The 15,003-nt window shown below is 52.1% G+C and overlaps 1 protein-coding gene across 2 annotated transcripts in view; it reads right to left on the minus strand.

Annotated features, from left to right (window-relative positions):
- Positions 1–15,003, minus strand: part of RBBP8 (RB binding protein 8, endonuclease) — a 451,013-nt gene that overhangs the window by 199,439 nt on the left and 236,571 nt on the right. For both annotated transcript variants that reach the window (XM_078687426.1, XM_078687425.1), the window contains exon 3: positions 8,057–8,099. In XM_078687426.1, the coding sequence (XP_078543552.1) occupies positions 8,057–8,099 (43 nt within the window). The remainder of the gene's footprint in view (positions 1–8,056; positions 8,100–15,003) is intronic.

The raw sequence follows: 15,003 nt of genomic DNA on the forward strand, positions 1-15,003 counted from the left end.
TGGCCCGGGGCCGTCCCCGGAAATAGTGTAGAGTGTGGGGACCTTGGAATAGTTATCGTGGGGACATATGTACACTGCCTGCAGTAGATAACACTGATGTCCCACTCTCCCCCTGACCCCACATTCTGACTACTTCATTGTATGTTTATTGAGTCGGCCCCTGTCCCCCTCCCTTTCCTTATATCGATAGCTGATTTTGTTGTACTGTCTTTTCCTTCCTCGTTTGAACTGGTACTTTGTATAACATGTTTTTTGCCTTGCTTGTTTATATTTTAAATAAAAAGAAACAAAAAAAATGGCTGGGTATATAGTGTATTTATATGGGGAAAGTCCTGTTTAAGTTTGCATAGTTGATATAAGTATACAATCTTCTTGTTACTATATGGATCTGTCACCTTTGCATGAAAGGCAGGGCACAATGAGCCATCAAGCACCTGGTGCTTAAAATAACATGCACCAACAATAGCAGGTACAAGCGACGACGCTCATGTATTGGGCACAAGTATATCAAGCCAAAGGTACGCTGGACACTTTAAGGGAAAGGCAGAGAAAAGGCAGGTGTCCGCCCTGATTCCATCGGAAGCGGACGCTCCCCACGACCTCTGGTCTCTCCGGGTATCGTTACTCTGCTGCATTGTACTGCTGGCTTGCTCTGCTACAGAGACTTCGATCTGGTGCCTGCGCTGCTCGCATTGCCCCTCTAGCTGCATCTGCCATTATATTACTCGCTTTAATCAGCTTAATAGAAATCGTGTGCTGCTCGCTCTGTTGTGAATTATTGAAATCGCATTGCCTCTATAATTATTGTTTATCACTGTAGTGACTGTCCGCTTTGCCTCAGAGTGTGTAGCCTGATTGTGCCAGTGCCCCTGCCCACAGCGTAACCCTGCCTGTGCCCCAGCCTGTTCCGGTTTCGTTTTTGCAGCCATTTTGTTGTGGTTGTGCATCGGAGCCCGTCCCCTCCACCACGCTCCCGCCTCCCAGCTGATCCTCCCTCCCACTGAGTGCCTAGCCTCGCTCCGTCCAGCGTAGCGCTGTGTCCGCCCTGATTCCATCGGAAGCGGACGCTCCCCACGACCCCTGGTCTCTCCGGGTATCGTTACTCTGCTGCATTGTACTGCTGGCTTGTCTGCTACATAGACTTCGATCTGGTGCCTGCGCTGCTCGCATTGCCCCTCTAGCTGCATCTGCCATTATATTACTCGCTTTAATCAGCTTAATAGAAATCGTGTGCTGCTCGCTCTGTTGTGAATTATTGAAATCGCATTGCCTCTATAATTATTGTTTATCACTGTAGTGACTGCCCGCTTTGCCTCAGAGTGTGTAGCCTGATTGTGCCAGTGCCTATGCCCACACCGTAACCCTGCCTGTGCCCCAGCCTGTTCCGGTTTCGTTTTTGCAGCCATTTTGTTGTGGTTGTACATCGGAGCCCGTCCCCTCCACCACGCTCCCGCCTCCCAGCTGATCCTCCCTCGCCCCTCCCCCCTCCACTATCCACTTATGACAGATGCTTTTGCGCGCAGCATTCACGCGCAGCGGACGCGCCCCATGCGCGCCAAATGTAAGCACGTCTACGCCCGTCCGCGCCTGGACCGCGCCCAGCGCCAGACCCCTTGGTCCTCGCAAAATCCACTCCGCCCGCATAACGTACGACGCCGCAACCCTATCAGCACTTAATCCCGGCCGGCTCCCAAACTGCAACCAAGCCGCCCCAGGTCAAACCCATGGACCCTTCACCTGCCACTCCTGCAAATTCGACTGCGCCAGGATCCACACCAAATCCACAGACTCCACACAGAACTCCAACACCAACCACCTGAAGTGCATCCTGCTCAACACCCGCTCGGTCCACAAACATGATACAGAAAAGGGGGTGGTGATGAACAGAGTGTCTGAATTAAGCAGACCACTCTTACCCAGTCCAAAGATCAGGGCTTGATCCATCACCGTTATTTATCTCACTGCCCCATCCCAGCTCAGAACCTGGCTATATGCAAATTAGTCTGTCCCTGGCCCAGTGCATCATGGGAACAGGGCAGACCAATCTACCAAGCCAATTCTTCACCAGAAAGGAGACAAGCTACCGGGGACCGGTTTCTGGCATTTCAGCCTCTTCGGCCCGGCTTGCTTGAATCCTGATGGAGCAGTGAGAAAGGGACTCATGTCTGAGTATACCCTGCCACACCTATAGTGGCCAAAAACGATACAGAAAAGGGGGTGGTGATGAACAGAGTGTCTGAATTAAGCAGACCACTCTTACCCAGTCCAAAGATCAGGGCTTGATCCATCACCGTTATTTATCTCACTGCCCCATCCCAGCTCAGAACCTGGCTATATGCAAATTAGTCTGTCCCTGGCCCAGTGCATCATGGGAACAGGGCAGACCAAACTACCAAGCCAATTCTTCACCAGAAAGGAGACAAGCTACCGGGGACCGGTTTCTGGCATTTCAGCCTCTTCGGCCCGGCTTGCTTGAATCCTGATGGAGCAGTGAGAAAGGGACTCATGTCTGAGTATACCCTGCCACACCTATAGTGGCCAAAAACGATACAGAAAAGGGGGTGGTGATGAACAGAGTGTCTGAATTAAGCAGACCACTCTTACCCAGTCCAAAGATCAGGGCTTGATCCATCACCGTTATTTATCTCACTGCCCCATCCCAGCTCAGAACCTGGCTATATGCAAATTAGTCTGTCCCTGGCCCAGTGCATCATGGGAACAGGGCAGACCAAACTACCAAGCCAATTCTTCACCAGAAAGGAGACAAGCTACCGGGGACCGGTTTCTGGCATTTCAGCCTCTTCGGCCCGGCTTGCTTGAATCCTGATGGAGCAGTGAGAAAGGGACTCATGTCTGAGTATACCCTGCCACACCTATAGTGGCCAAAAACGATACAGAAAAGGGGGTGGATCTAGCCCTGATCTCTTGACTGGGTGAGAGTACTCTGCTTAATTCAGAGACTCTGTCCATCACCACCCCTTGTTGTAAATAATTTTGTCCACCCTAAGCGTGGAAGGGTATACTCAGATGTGAGTCCCTTGCTCATTGCACCATCAGGATTCAAGCAAGCCGGGCCGAAGACGCCTGAAATGGCAGAAACCGGTCCCCGGAAGCTTGTTTCCTTCCCAGTGTAAGAATTGGCTTTTGTAGTCTGGTCTGCCCTGTTCCCATGATGCACTGGGCCAGGGACAGACTAATTTGCATACAGCCAGGTTCTGAAACTGGGATGGTGCAATGAGCTAAAAAACGGTGTTGGATCTAGCCCTGATCTCTTGACTGGGTGAGAGTACTCTGCTTAATTCAGAGACTCTGTCCATCACCACCCCTTGTTGTAAATAATTTTGTCCACCCTAAGCGTGGAAGGGTATACTCAGATGTGAGTCCCTTGCTCATTGCACCATCAGGATTCAAGCAAGCCGGGCCGAAGACGCCTGAAATGGCAGAAACCGGTCCCCGGAAGCTTGTTTCCTTCCCAGTGTAAGAATTGGCTTTTGTAGTCTGGTCTGCCCTGTTCCCATGATGCACTGGGCCAGGGACAGACTAATTTGCATACAGCCAGGTTCTGAAACTGGGATGGTGCAATGAGCTAAAAAACGGTGTTGGATCTAGCCCTGATCTCTTGACTGGGTGAGAGTACTCTGCTTAATTCAGAGACTCTGTCCATCACCACCCCTTGTTGTAAATAATTTTGTCCACCCTAAGCGTGGAAGGGTATACTCAGATGTGAGTCCCTTGCTCATTGCACCATCAGGATTCAAGCAAGCCGGGCCGAAGACGCCTGAAATGGCAGAAACCGGTCCCCGGAAGCTTGTTTCCTTCCCAGTGTAAGAATTGGCTTTTGTAGTCTGGTCTGCCCTGTTCCCATGATGCACTGGGCCAGGGACAGACTAATTTGCATACAGCCAGGTTCTGAAACTGGGATGGTGCAATGAGCTAAAAAACGGTGTTGGATCTAGCCCTGATCTCTTGACTGGGTGAGAGTACTCTGCTTAATTCAGAGACTCTGTCCATCACCACCCCTTGTTGTAAATAATTTTGTCCACCCTAAGCGTGGAAGGGTATACTCAGATGTGAGTCCCTTGCTCATTGCACCATCAGGATTCAAGCAAGCCGGGCCGAAGACGCCTGAAATGGCAGAAACCGGTCCCCGGAAGCTTGTTTCCTTCCCAGTGTAAGAATTGGCTTTTGTAGTCTGGTCTGCCCTGTTCCCATGATGCACTGGGCCAGGGACAGACTAATTTGCATACAGCCAGGTTCTGAAACTGGGATGGTGCAATGAGCTAAAAAACGGTGTTGGATCTAGCCCTGATCTCTTGACTGGGTGAGAGTACTCTGCTTAATTCAGAGACTCTGTCCATCACCACCCCTTGTTGTAAATAATTCGGTCCACAAACATGCCATTGAACTGTGGAACCTACTCGACACCACATCGCCGGACGTCGCCTTTCTCACTGAAACATGGATGAACGCCTCATCAGCGCCCGACATCGCCATAGCCATTCCGGACGGCTACAAGATCATCCGAAAGGACCGCACCATCCAAACAGGAGGAGGCATTGCCATCGTCCATAAAACAACATCCGCATCACGACCAATTCCGACGATATCCTCGCTAACGCCGAACACCTGCACTTCCAGATCCACACCGACCCCAAGACCACACTCAGAGGCACCCTCTTCTACAGACCGCCAGGACCCGTACACAATTCAGCGAAGACATCACTGACTTCATCAGCCCACATGTCCTCCCCTCCGAGAACTACATCTTACTGGGAGACCTCAACTTTCACCTGGAAAAGAAAAACGACAGCAATACCACCAACCTTCTAGACAACCTGGCCAATCTCGGACTCAAACAACTTGTTGACACCCCCACCCACCTTGCCGGACACACGCTCGACCCTATATTCACATCCAGCAAGCACATCTCCTTCGATCACACCACAGCTCTTCATTGGACGGACCACAGCTGCGTTCACTTCAACTACAAGAAGACCACCACCCACAACCCCCCACAACCTATTCCCCGAAGAAATTGGAACAAAATTACCACCGACCAACTCTTCGCATCGCTTCACCAAAACCCTCCTACCAAATCATCGGACCCAAACCAAGCAGCCACCAACATCACACAATGGATCACCCACTGCGCCGATGAACTGGCACCCTTGAAAAACCACCAAATCAAGCAGGGTAGCATAAGAGCCCCCTGGTTCAACGACGACCTTAAGAAATCCAAGAAGCTCTGTCGTACCCTCGAGAAAGCTTGGAGAAAAAACCCAACCACTGACAACCTGGCCTCCTTCAAGAACGCCTCCCGCAAACACCACCAACTCATCAGATCTACCAAGAAATCAGCATTCAAGGATCGACTTGACAACAACGCCCTAAACAGCAAGGAACTATTCAACATCGTCAAAGAATTCACCAACCCCACCGCCGGCACCAACGACATCACTCCCTCCCAAGACCTCTGCGACTCTCTATCCTCATTCTTCCACAACAAAATCGCCGACATACATAACAGCTTCAAAAACCAGTCCGAAGACCAGCCCTCTTCACCCACCCCCGAACCAAAACCGCACTCCACCAACCTTCACGCCTGGAATCCAATCACCACCGAAGACACCATCCGCCTGATGAACTCCATCCACTCAGGATCGCCAACCGACCCATGTCCCCACCACATTTTCAACAAAGCAGACTCGATCATCGCACCCCATCTCCGCGATGTCATCAACTGTTCCTTCAACTCCGCTACCTTCCCGGAAAGCTGGAAACATGCCGAACTCAGCGCCCTTCTAAAGAAACCCACAGCAGACCCCACGGAACTTAAGAACTACCGCCCCATCTCGCTCCTCCCATTCCCTGCCAAAGTCATTGAGAAAGCCGTCAACAGTCAGCTCGCCGCCTTCCTTGAATCCAACAAATCCCTCGACCCCTCACAATCCGGCTTCCGAGCCAAACAGCACCGAAACCGCCCTCATCGCAGCAACAGACGACATTCGCACTCTACTGGACAACGGAGAAACAGCCGCCCTCATCCTACTTGACCTTTCTGCAGCCTTCGACACAGTCTGTCATAGCACCCTCATACAACGCCTCAGCAACATCGAATACAAGGAAAAGCATTGGACTGGATCATCTCGTTCCTCGCCGGAAGAACCCAGAGTGTCCGCCTCCCCCCTTTCAGAACAGAGGCCACCGAAGTCATCTGCGGCGTACCACAAGGATCATCACTCAGTCCCACCCTCTTCCAACGTATACATGAGCCCCCTCGCATACATCGCGCGCCAACGCAACCTCAACATCATTTCCTACGCAGACGACACCCAGCTGATCCTATCTCTCACCAAAGACCCAAACACCGCCAAAACCAACTTACACGAAGGAATGAAAGAAGTAGCCGAATGGATGAAGAACAGCCGTCTAAAACTGAACTCGGACAAAACGGAAGTCCTCATCTTAGGTTCACCCCCCTCTGCCTGGGACGACTCTTGGTGGCCACCGGCCCTGGGAACCGCACCCATTCCTACGGATCATGCACGTAACCTGGGCTTCATCCTGGACTACTCCCTCTCGATGACCAGACAAGCCAACGCCGTCTCATCATCCTGCTTCAACATCCTACGCATGCTCAAAAAAGTCTTCCGTTGGATCCCCGCCGAAACAAGAAAAACGGTAACCCATGCACTGGTCACAAGCCGACTGGACTACGGTAACACCCTATACGCCGGAACCACAGCCAAACTACAGAAAAAACTCCAACGCATCCAAAACGCCTCAGCCAGACTCATACTAGACATCCCTCGTTAAGCTCACATTTCCGCTCACCTGAAAGACCTCCACTGGCTCCCCGTCAACAAGAGAATAACGTTTCGCCTCCTCACCCACGCACACAAAACCCTATACGACCTAGGACCCGAATGCCTCAACACACGACTGTCCTTCTACACCCCTACCCGCCAACTACGATCGTCCAATCAAGCCCTCGCAGCAATTCCGCGCATCCATAGATCCACCATGGGGGGCAGATCCTTCTCCTACTTAGCGGCCAAGACCTGGAACTCTCTCCCCACCAACCTCCGCCTCAATCAGAACCACCTCTCCTTCAGAAAGCAACTAAAAACGTGGATATTCGATAAGTAATAGCACCCCCCTCCCCCAAGCGCCTTGAGACCCTCTGGGTGAGTAGTGCGCTATATAAATCTCTGAACTTGAACTTGAGAAGACATGAATAAGCCAACTATTAAAGAAAAGGTTAGGAATTCATACTTCGCAATGCCCACATTTCCAGAAATGACAGATTTAAGCTAATTAATTTCGATCACATTGACAAGGCATACATTACATTCAAGATGATCACCAGAGATTGCTCAGGTTACCAGGAGAAATGCCCTAGATCCGAACCACTACCATATGGGCTGGAACACCACCCTGCATTTGTTATTACGTCACAAAGGGCAAATGCAGATGAGGATAGAGTGATCTGGGAAATTGTTGGAAACTGACTGCCAACTGAAGTGTGAATTAATAATAAAAACAGTATAACGGAGAGTGATGCTCAAGCACGTTATGCAACAAAACCATAATGTTAAAAAAAGATTAACATTCTTTCTATCTTCTGACGATCAGTTGGAAACAAAGTTAAAGATATCTTACGATTATATGAAGTAAATGAGTATACGAACGTAAATATTTTAATTCTACTTATGAATTACATTAATGTAGATTACAAGTAAAGAACTGACTAGATATTTTAGCTGCATGTAGGATGGTTGAGGATTATGAACTCGAGGGATCCCCTTTAAAGAAACACTTTGATAATGAGGGATTTTTTGTGAAGAGCAACTCGTGGAACGTGTAGATGGTGAGCCATTGTATATACCTCTTTTGTTGTTTGCATCTTATAATTACAAATAAATAAAAATAGTCAATTGATAACAGGTTTCAATTTGAATTTAACTTGTGTCAGACAACACACACTTTAACTAAAATATATTACACGTCTATGTAACAAACCGAATTGTAACACTTTATGTAAATGGGTACTTACAAACATCTGTCCTTCTTCAATTTCGAAACTTTCATCTGTAAACCTACAAAAAATGTAATGGGAAAAAAAAATCATTATGAACATTCTCGAGCCCCAGTGAAGAAAGCAATGTCATGAAGCATTCCCTACCCTTGGACACTGTCACTGAACCCCGAACATCATCAGTGGCATATACAACTGGATTCAGATTTAGTATTTCCCGAAAGTACACGCATGTTTGAGCCCCATTTAGTACAGCACAAGCAATGTGCCATTTCGACTTTGGCTCAACCACCAAGATGCTGCTATCAAATTCAACACTTGTTAATGACCATGAACATGCTTAACTGAAGTTCTGCAGACTTCTATGAATTTAGAAAGGACACAAATATCAGTGAAGGTGCAACTGAAAAAACTACAATAATCATTCAAAAAACATATCCATACAAGCTACTATTAAGACGTATGTGTTTTGCAATACTGCTCTCAGTGCAGTTATGCACTGGTTAAAACTTTAATAAAATCAACTCAAATGCATTAACTTATGAAAAACTATTAATTTGATTTAATCAATACTTATTTGGTGCAACATGCCATGGCGATTTCGAACCATTTGTTGATCCCTTACAGGTAAACTTATGCTGAACTGTCGTCTCTGAGAAAGATAATTTTTGACCTTCATTTGGTTTCCACACTTGCGCACTGGTGACACCATGATTAGGAAGCCAAATTATCAGATTGTTGCATATTCATGGTCAACATTAGTGTGCAAACAAATCAAGTTGTCATTTCAAGGAATTAGGATGTGCAGACTTGTACCCTTGTAAATTACTCTGTATTTTGGAATGTCTTCAATAGTACATTTTAAGTTAGGAGTGGGCCTTTAGACATGCTTGTCTGAGCCCACCTTCAAAGAAACAATGGAAACTTGCAAACATATCCATTTGCTGGTATTCACATAGCCTTTTCTGGTAGTTTACCATCCTGCATATGCTCTCAAATTTAGCCATGTAAAGGAGTAAGTGCCTTTCACTGGTGAAAAAGGGAGGGAACCTCCCATATTTCATTGGGGGATGGGTGAAGAAAGTGGGGGAGGGGTAAAGAAAGTGAGGGAGTTCCTCCACAGGAGCTAGATATATTTTTAAATCAGTAACTGTAAGCCCATCCGCCTATTTATTTAAAATGCACCTCGCCTAATATCCGATCCAAATTGTTTTGTTTGTTGACTTATGACATTTAGTGAACCTACCAGTATAGCGCTCGGCTAAAATTACTATTTGAATGAGAGAAATCATCACAATAATTGTGTAATTCAGCTGGCTTTTTTTGTCCACGGTTCTTCATGAACACCTTATAATTAGGACAAATACGATCTGTTGCATTATCACAGTACTCGGTCTACAAACCTTGCAAATCAACCTTAACTTTCTAGATCCGTCTGCAATGTGTAAGGGCACACACTTAATTTGAGATACCAGAACCACCCCACACTGCGCTCCAAGACATGTACCCTAATATTAACTACATCTATGTCACCAAACTAACCTACATGCCTATTAAATCCATGCTCTCATATTGTAATGTGGCCTTACAGCTTTAAACAATGCATTTTAATGACATACCTCAAATTTACCATTTGGAATTCTATGTCAGTACCAGAGGCTCAGATTATGCTTTTCCTTCTTGGCTTTAATTTTATATACAATTTTTCCAGCAGCCAGAAAAGCAAAATCAATGATATTTATTCCAATATGAAGGAAAAAAATAATTTAAGAACATGAAAAAAACCGAACAAGTCTGCCACCAGACTACAATTCCCACGAGTCCATAGGCCACATCCAACAATAGTAGTCCCTTTATAGTGTCCATAACATGTAGAAGGTTCCTCCATCTTAGGTGTCCTTCCTCTTTCTTTGGATTTGTTCTCATTGCGCAAGGACTCCTTAAATCGGACTGTGCTAGCGGTGGAGATTGCCGTGGTAATTTTGTGATTGCGTCACCGTTTACGGATTGCTGATGGCCTCGAGAGCGTTTTCGCCCTAACGCGGCCGTGCCCCTTGTTGCGCAGTGCCTTGGAAGCCCGCAAGTGGGAGCTTGCGCGTCTCGTTGCTCCCACGGCGCGGTCTCCTCAATGAGGAGACGTGCTGCGAGAGCTACGAGCACCGTGAGCATTGTCCCCCCTGCCGCCACAATTGAACGCCACGGTGGGGTCTGTATCACTTCCCTAATCTCGTTCTTGCTCACGACACCGATGGGGGTCAGGACAGCGGCTTGACCGTGTTAATCGCCTACAGGCAGGATTTCTGCACAAGGGTACTTTGAAGCCAACGCGCGATGTAGCGGTTGGGCCCCGTCAGTCTCCTTAGGGCCGGCGCGTGTTTACAGGGCAGTGCAGCCTGAATTGTGGTTTTGTCCCCCATTAAGAGCCTCGCTGTCCTTGGGGCTGCCCATAGTAGAGGTGGGAATTTCCCAACCAGCCTTGCTTCCAGTTGGGTTTTTTTTTTGCGGTGACTGCATGTTAGAAAGGCGACCCCGGGGGAGGCAGAAGATGTCTGGCCGACCACCCCTAGGTCCACCTCTCCTTCGAGAAGTAGCCGAGCGTTACCGAGAGGCCTCCTGGGTGAGGGTCCACTCCTAGGATCGCACAGCAGAGTAATCACAACACTACAAACGGACACCACACAGGAGGTCAAATTCTTAAGCTTTTATAGATAGTAAAGGTTGCTGGGTCTTGGCAGTATATACAGGCAGATCGAGGGATCCGTAAAGTCTCGTAAAGGGGGGTAAGGTAGCGGGACAGTCGCAACCTGGGTTGAAGAAGGGATACCCTACGCACAGCTCTCAATCCTCGAGCTGGGGGGTTCCGAGAGGTCGGGCCGCGGCAGCGCCAGCAGGCTCTCAAGATGGTTTCAGCGAGGTAGGCCGCGGCAGCGCCAGCAGGCTCTCAAGATGGTCTCAGCGAGGTAGGCCGCGGCAGCGCCAGCAGGCTCTCAAGATGGTTTCAGCGAGGTAGGCCGCGGCGGCGCCAGCAGGCTCTCAAGATGGTCTCAGCGAGGTAGGCCGCGGCAGCGCCAGCAGGCTTTCAAGATGGCTTCGGGTTACAGGAAGGATGAGTTCGTCTGGTGTCGGCCGTGACAGCGTCAGCAGGGCTTCCAGTCCAGGATACAACTGGGGTCCTGCTCCGGGGCTGGCCCAGATATAGGGCTGGAGTCCTTTGATGTCCGGACCCTCGCGCCTGGGGGCCGGAGGGGCCGGGATGATGGTGTCCAGACACCCAGCAGGGGGGTGGAGCCAGCGCCCAGGGAGGCCGGAGGGCGATCGATACCAGGCGTCCGGGGATGGCTGGGGACCATCGAAACTCCCCTTTCCTCCGGGATCCGTCGAGTGGCCACTCGACCACCTGGGTGGATCCTGGCGCCTCGATGTTGGGGCTTCGCTGGGGCCGGGGCTAGGGCAGAGGCCACGTGCCCCTGACGTGGAGGTTCCAAGATGGCGTCGGGGAAGGCCTCGTGTTCGGGCGTGATGGGCCTAGGATGGAGCTAGGCCGGTAGTGTTGATCCGGGATGGTAACCGGACCGGCAATGTTGGTCGTGCAGGGTCGGGCTGGAGGGGCTGCCCGAGGCTGGGTGGAGGGCTGATGTCGTCTGGGGCCCTCCGTGCGGGAGAGGTAGGACCACGCCATGAGGCCGGGTCCAACACGCGTCCCCCCCAGCTGAAGGCAGGGGAGAGTCACCCATCTTCTTGGGGGTTCTCCTCGCCGAGGCGGAAGAATCTGGACAGGCCGTCAGCATTGGCGTGGTCGTTGCCAGGGCGATGTTCTACAGTGAAGTCCATCCCCTGCAGCGAAATGGACCAGCGCAGCAGTTTTGGGTTTTCCCCCCGCATCTGCATCAACCACCGCAGGGGCCGGTGGTCGGACTGGACTCGGAAGTGGGTGCCGAAGAGGTAGGGCCGGAGCTTCTTGAGGGCCCACACCACGGCGAAGGCCTCCCTCTCGATGGTGCTCCACCGTTGTTCTCTTGCCAGCAGGCGTCGGCTGATGAAGGCCACAGGCCGGTCGACCCCTTCGGGGTTAACTTGTGACAGAACCGCCCCGATGCCGTGCTCCGAGGCGTCGGTTTGGACCACAAACTCTCGGCTGTAGTCGGGGGCTTGGAGCACAGGGGCGGTGCACATGGCAGTCGAAGGCTGTTTGGCACGCAGGGGTCCAGTGCACCTTCTGTGGTAGTTTCTTTGAGGTCAGTTCTGTGAGGGGCCCCACAATGCTCCCGTAGTCCTTTATAAATCGCCGATAATATCCAGTGAGCCCCAGGAAGGCTCGGACGGCGGTCTGGGTGACCGGGGGCTCCCAGGCCCGGATGGCGTCTATCTTGGGTTGGAGGGGAGCCACTTGGCCGCTCCCCACTTGGTGGCCCAGATAGGTCACAGACCCTTGGCCTATCTGGCACTTGCTGGCTTTGATGGTGAGTCCGGCCCGTCGGAGGGCCGTCAGGACCTCCCAGAGGTGGGTCAGGTGCTCATCCCAGTGAAGGCTGTACACAGCAATGTCATCTAGATAGGCGGCGCTGTATTCCTCTAGTCCGGCCAGCACCTGGTTCACTAGTCTCTGGAAGGTGGCCGGGGCGTTTTTCATGCCGAAGGGCATCACTTTGAAGTGATAGTGGCCATCAGGGGTCGAGAAGGCCGATCGCTCTTGTGCACCAGGGGTAAGGCCGATCTGCCAATACCCAGCCGTGAGATCGAAGGTGCTGAGGTATTTGGCGGCCCCCAGGCGATCGATCAGTTCATCCGCCCTGGGGATGGGATGGGCGTCGGTCCTGGTGACTGCATTCAGTCCCCGGTAGTCAACACAGAACCGGAGTTCCAGAGCTGTTCCGGGGGTGGCGGCTTTAGGGACCAGGACAACGGGACTGGCCCATGGACTGTCGGAGGGTTCGACTACCCCCAGGGCTAACATCTTGGCCACTTCTGATTGGATGCAGGCCCGAACCCGGTCGGGCACTCGGAAAGCTCGGTGTCTTACCGGCGGGCTGTCTCCGGTGTCCACATCGTGGACACACCACCGGGTGACCCCCGGAGTGAGGGAAAACAGATCCGCAAATTGTCCCAGCAGCTTCCGGCAGTCTTGTTGCTGCTCTGGGGTCAGGGTAGAGGAGAGCCTGACCCCTTCGATGGAGCCGTCTTTCTCGGAGGTGCTCATGAGATCTGGTAGTGGTTCGGAGTCGCCTTCAGCTCCGTCATCGGTCGCTAGCAGCAGACTTAGTTCAGTGCGGGCAAAGTGCGGCTTGAGCCGGTTAGCGTGTAGAACCCGGAGGGGGTTCCTGGGGGACTCCATGTCCACCAGATAGGTGACGGGGCTCTTGCGCTCCACCACTTTGAAGGGCCCCGTCCATTTGTCCTGGAGGGCACAAGGTTCAACCGGGGACATGACCCAGACCTGCTGGCCTGGCTCGAACTCGATGGACGAGGCGTTCTGGTCATACCAGCGCTTAATTTCCTCCTGGCTGGCCTCTAGGTTGGCCTCGGCAAGTTCCCTGAACTTCCGAGTCTGGTTGCGAAGCGTCAGGAGGTATCGGTAGACATCCGGTGGGGCATCTCGAACGGCTGTCTCCCAGCCCTCCTTGACCAGGCTGAGGGGGCCTCGGACCCGGTGCCCGTACAATAGTTCAAAAGGGCTGAACCCTAGGGACTTCTGGGGTACCTCTCGGTAGGCGAATAGGAGGCAGGGCAGCAGGACATCCCATTTGCGTCGGAGAGGCTCCTCTAGGCCCTTGATCATCCCCTTCAGTGTTCTGTTAAACCGTTCCACTAGTCCATTTCCTTGGGGGTGATACGGGGTGGTGAACTTATAGGTGACCCCGCACTGTTGCCATAGGGACCGCATATGCTTCGATATAAAGTTGGAGCCCCGATCACTCACGACTTCTCGGGGGAAGCCGACTCGGGAGAAGATGCTCATGAGGGCTCGGCCCACCACGGGGCCGTGATGGTTCGGAGGGGGATGGCCTCGGGATAGCGGGTGGCATGGTCTACCAGGACGAGGATGAAGCGGTGTCCCTGCGAGGTGCGAGGGTCCAGGGGCTCTACGATGTCTATTCCCACTCGCTCGAAGGGGGTAGTCACCACGGGAAACGGCTGGAGGGGGGCTTTGACTTTCCCCCCGCTCTTCCCGCTGGCTTGACAGGTCAGGCAGGTTCTGCAGTGGTTATGAACATCGTTGCGCATTTTCGGCCAATAGAAATGGGTCACCAGGCGGCTGTAAGTTTTGTCCTGCCCCAGGTGCCCGGCGAGGGGCACATCATGTGCTAAGTTCAGGAGGAAGTTTCTGAATCGGAGGGGCACGACCAGTACCCGGCTGGCCCCTAGTTCGGCAATCTTTTGCTCACTGTAGAGAAGGTCGTTGTCCCAATAGGCCCAGTGGGACCCCGCGGGGTCTCCAGCGGCTTGAGTAGCGGCTTGCTGTCGGATTCCCTCGAGGGAGCGGCAGGTTTTCTGTTCCTGCCGGAATTGTTCGCGGGTGGGGCCACCTTCTTGGCGCCATTGAGCTAGTTCTGGAAGGTGGCCAAGCTCGGTGAGATCTTCTTGGCCGGGCCCCTGGGGGCCGGGTTCGGGGTCGGCGTCCTCGGGGACGGCGGGCGGCGGAGGTGCGGGCCACTCCGGCTCCTCGGTCGGGGCTTCCTCCTTTGGGGTGAAGGCTCGGGCGGACATGGAGCGGGTGGTCGCACAGACCCACTCGGGAAGGCCTAGCATCCCCAGGTGCTCTCTCCGTTCGACGCCGGCCCAGGGGGAACTTTCCAGGTCGTTCCCAAGGAGGCAGTCCACGGGGGCATCGTCTCGGACAGTCACTTTCAGCATGCCCGACACTCCTCCCCACTCGAAGGGGATGCGGGCCATCTGGCACAAAGTCTCCGAGTTGTTCGCCGACCGGACTGGGCACAGGACGTTAGGAAGGATCTGTTCTGGGGTCA

This window comes from Lissotriton helveticus, chromosome 4_1 (assembly GCF_964261635.1).
Source record: "Lissotriton helveticus chromosome 4_1, aLisHel1.1, whole genome shotgun sequence".
NCBI lineage: Eukaryota > Metazoa > Chordata > Amphibia > Caudata > Salamandridae > Lissotriton > Lissotriton helveticus.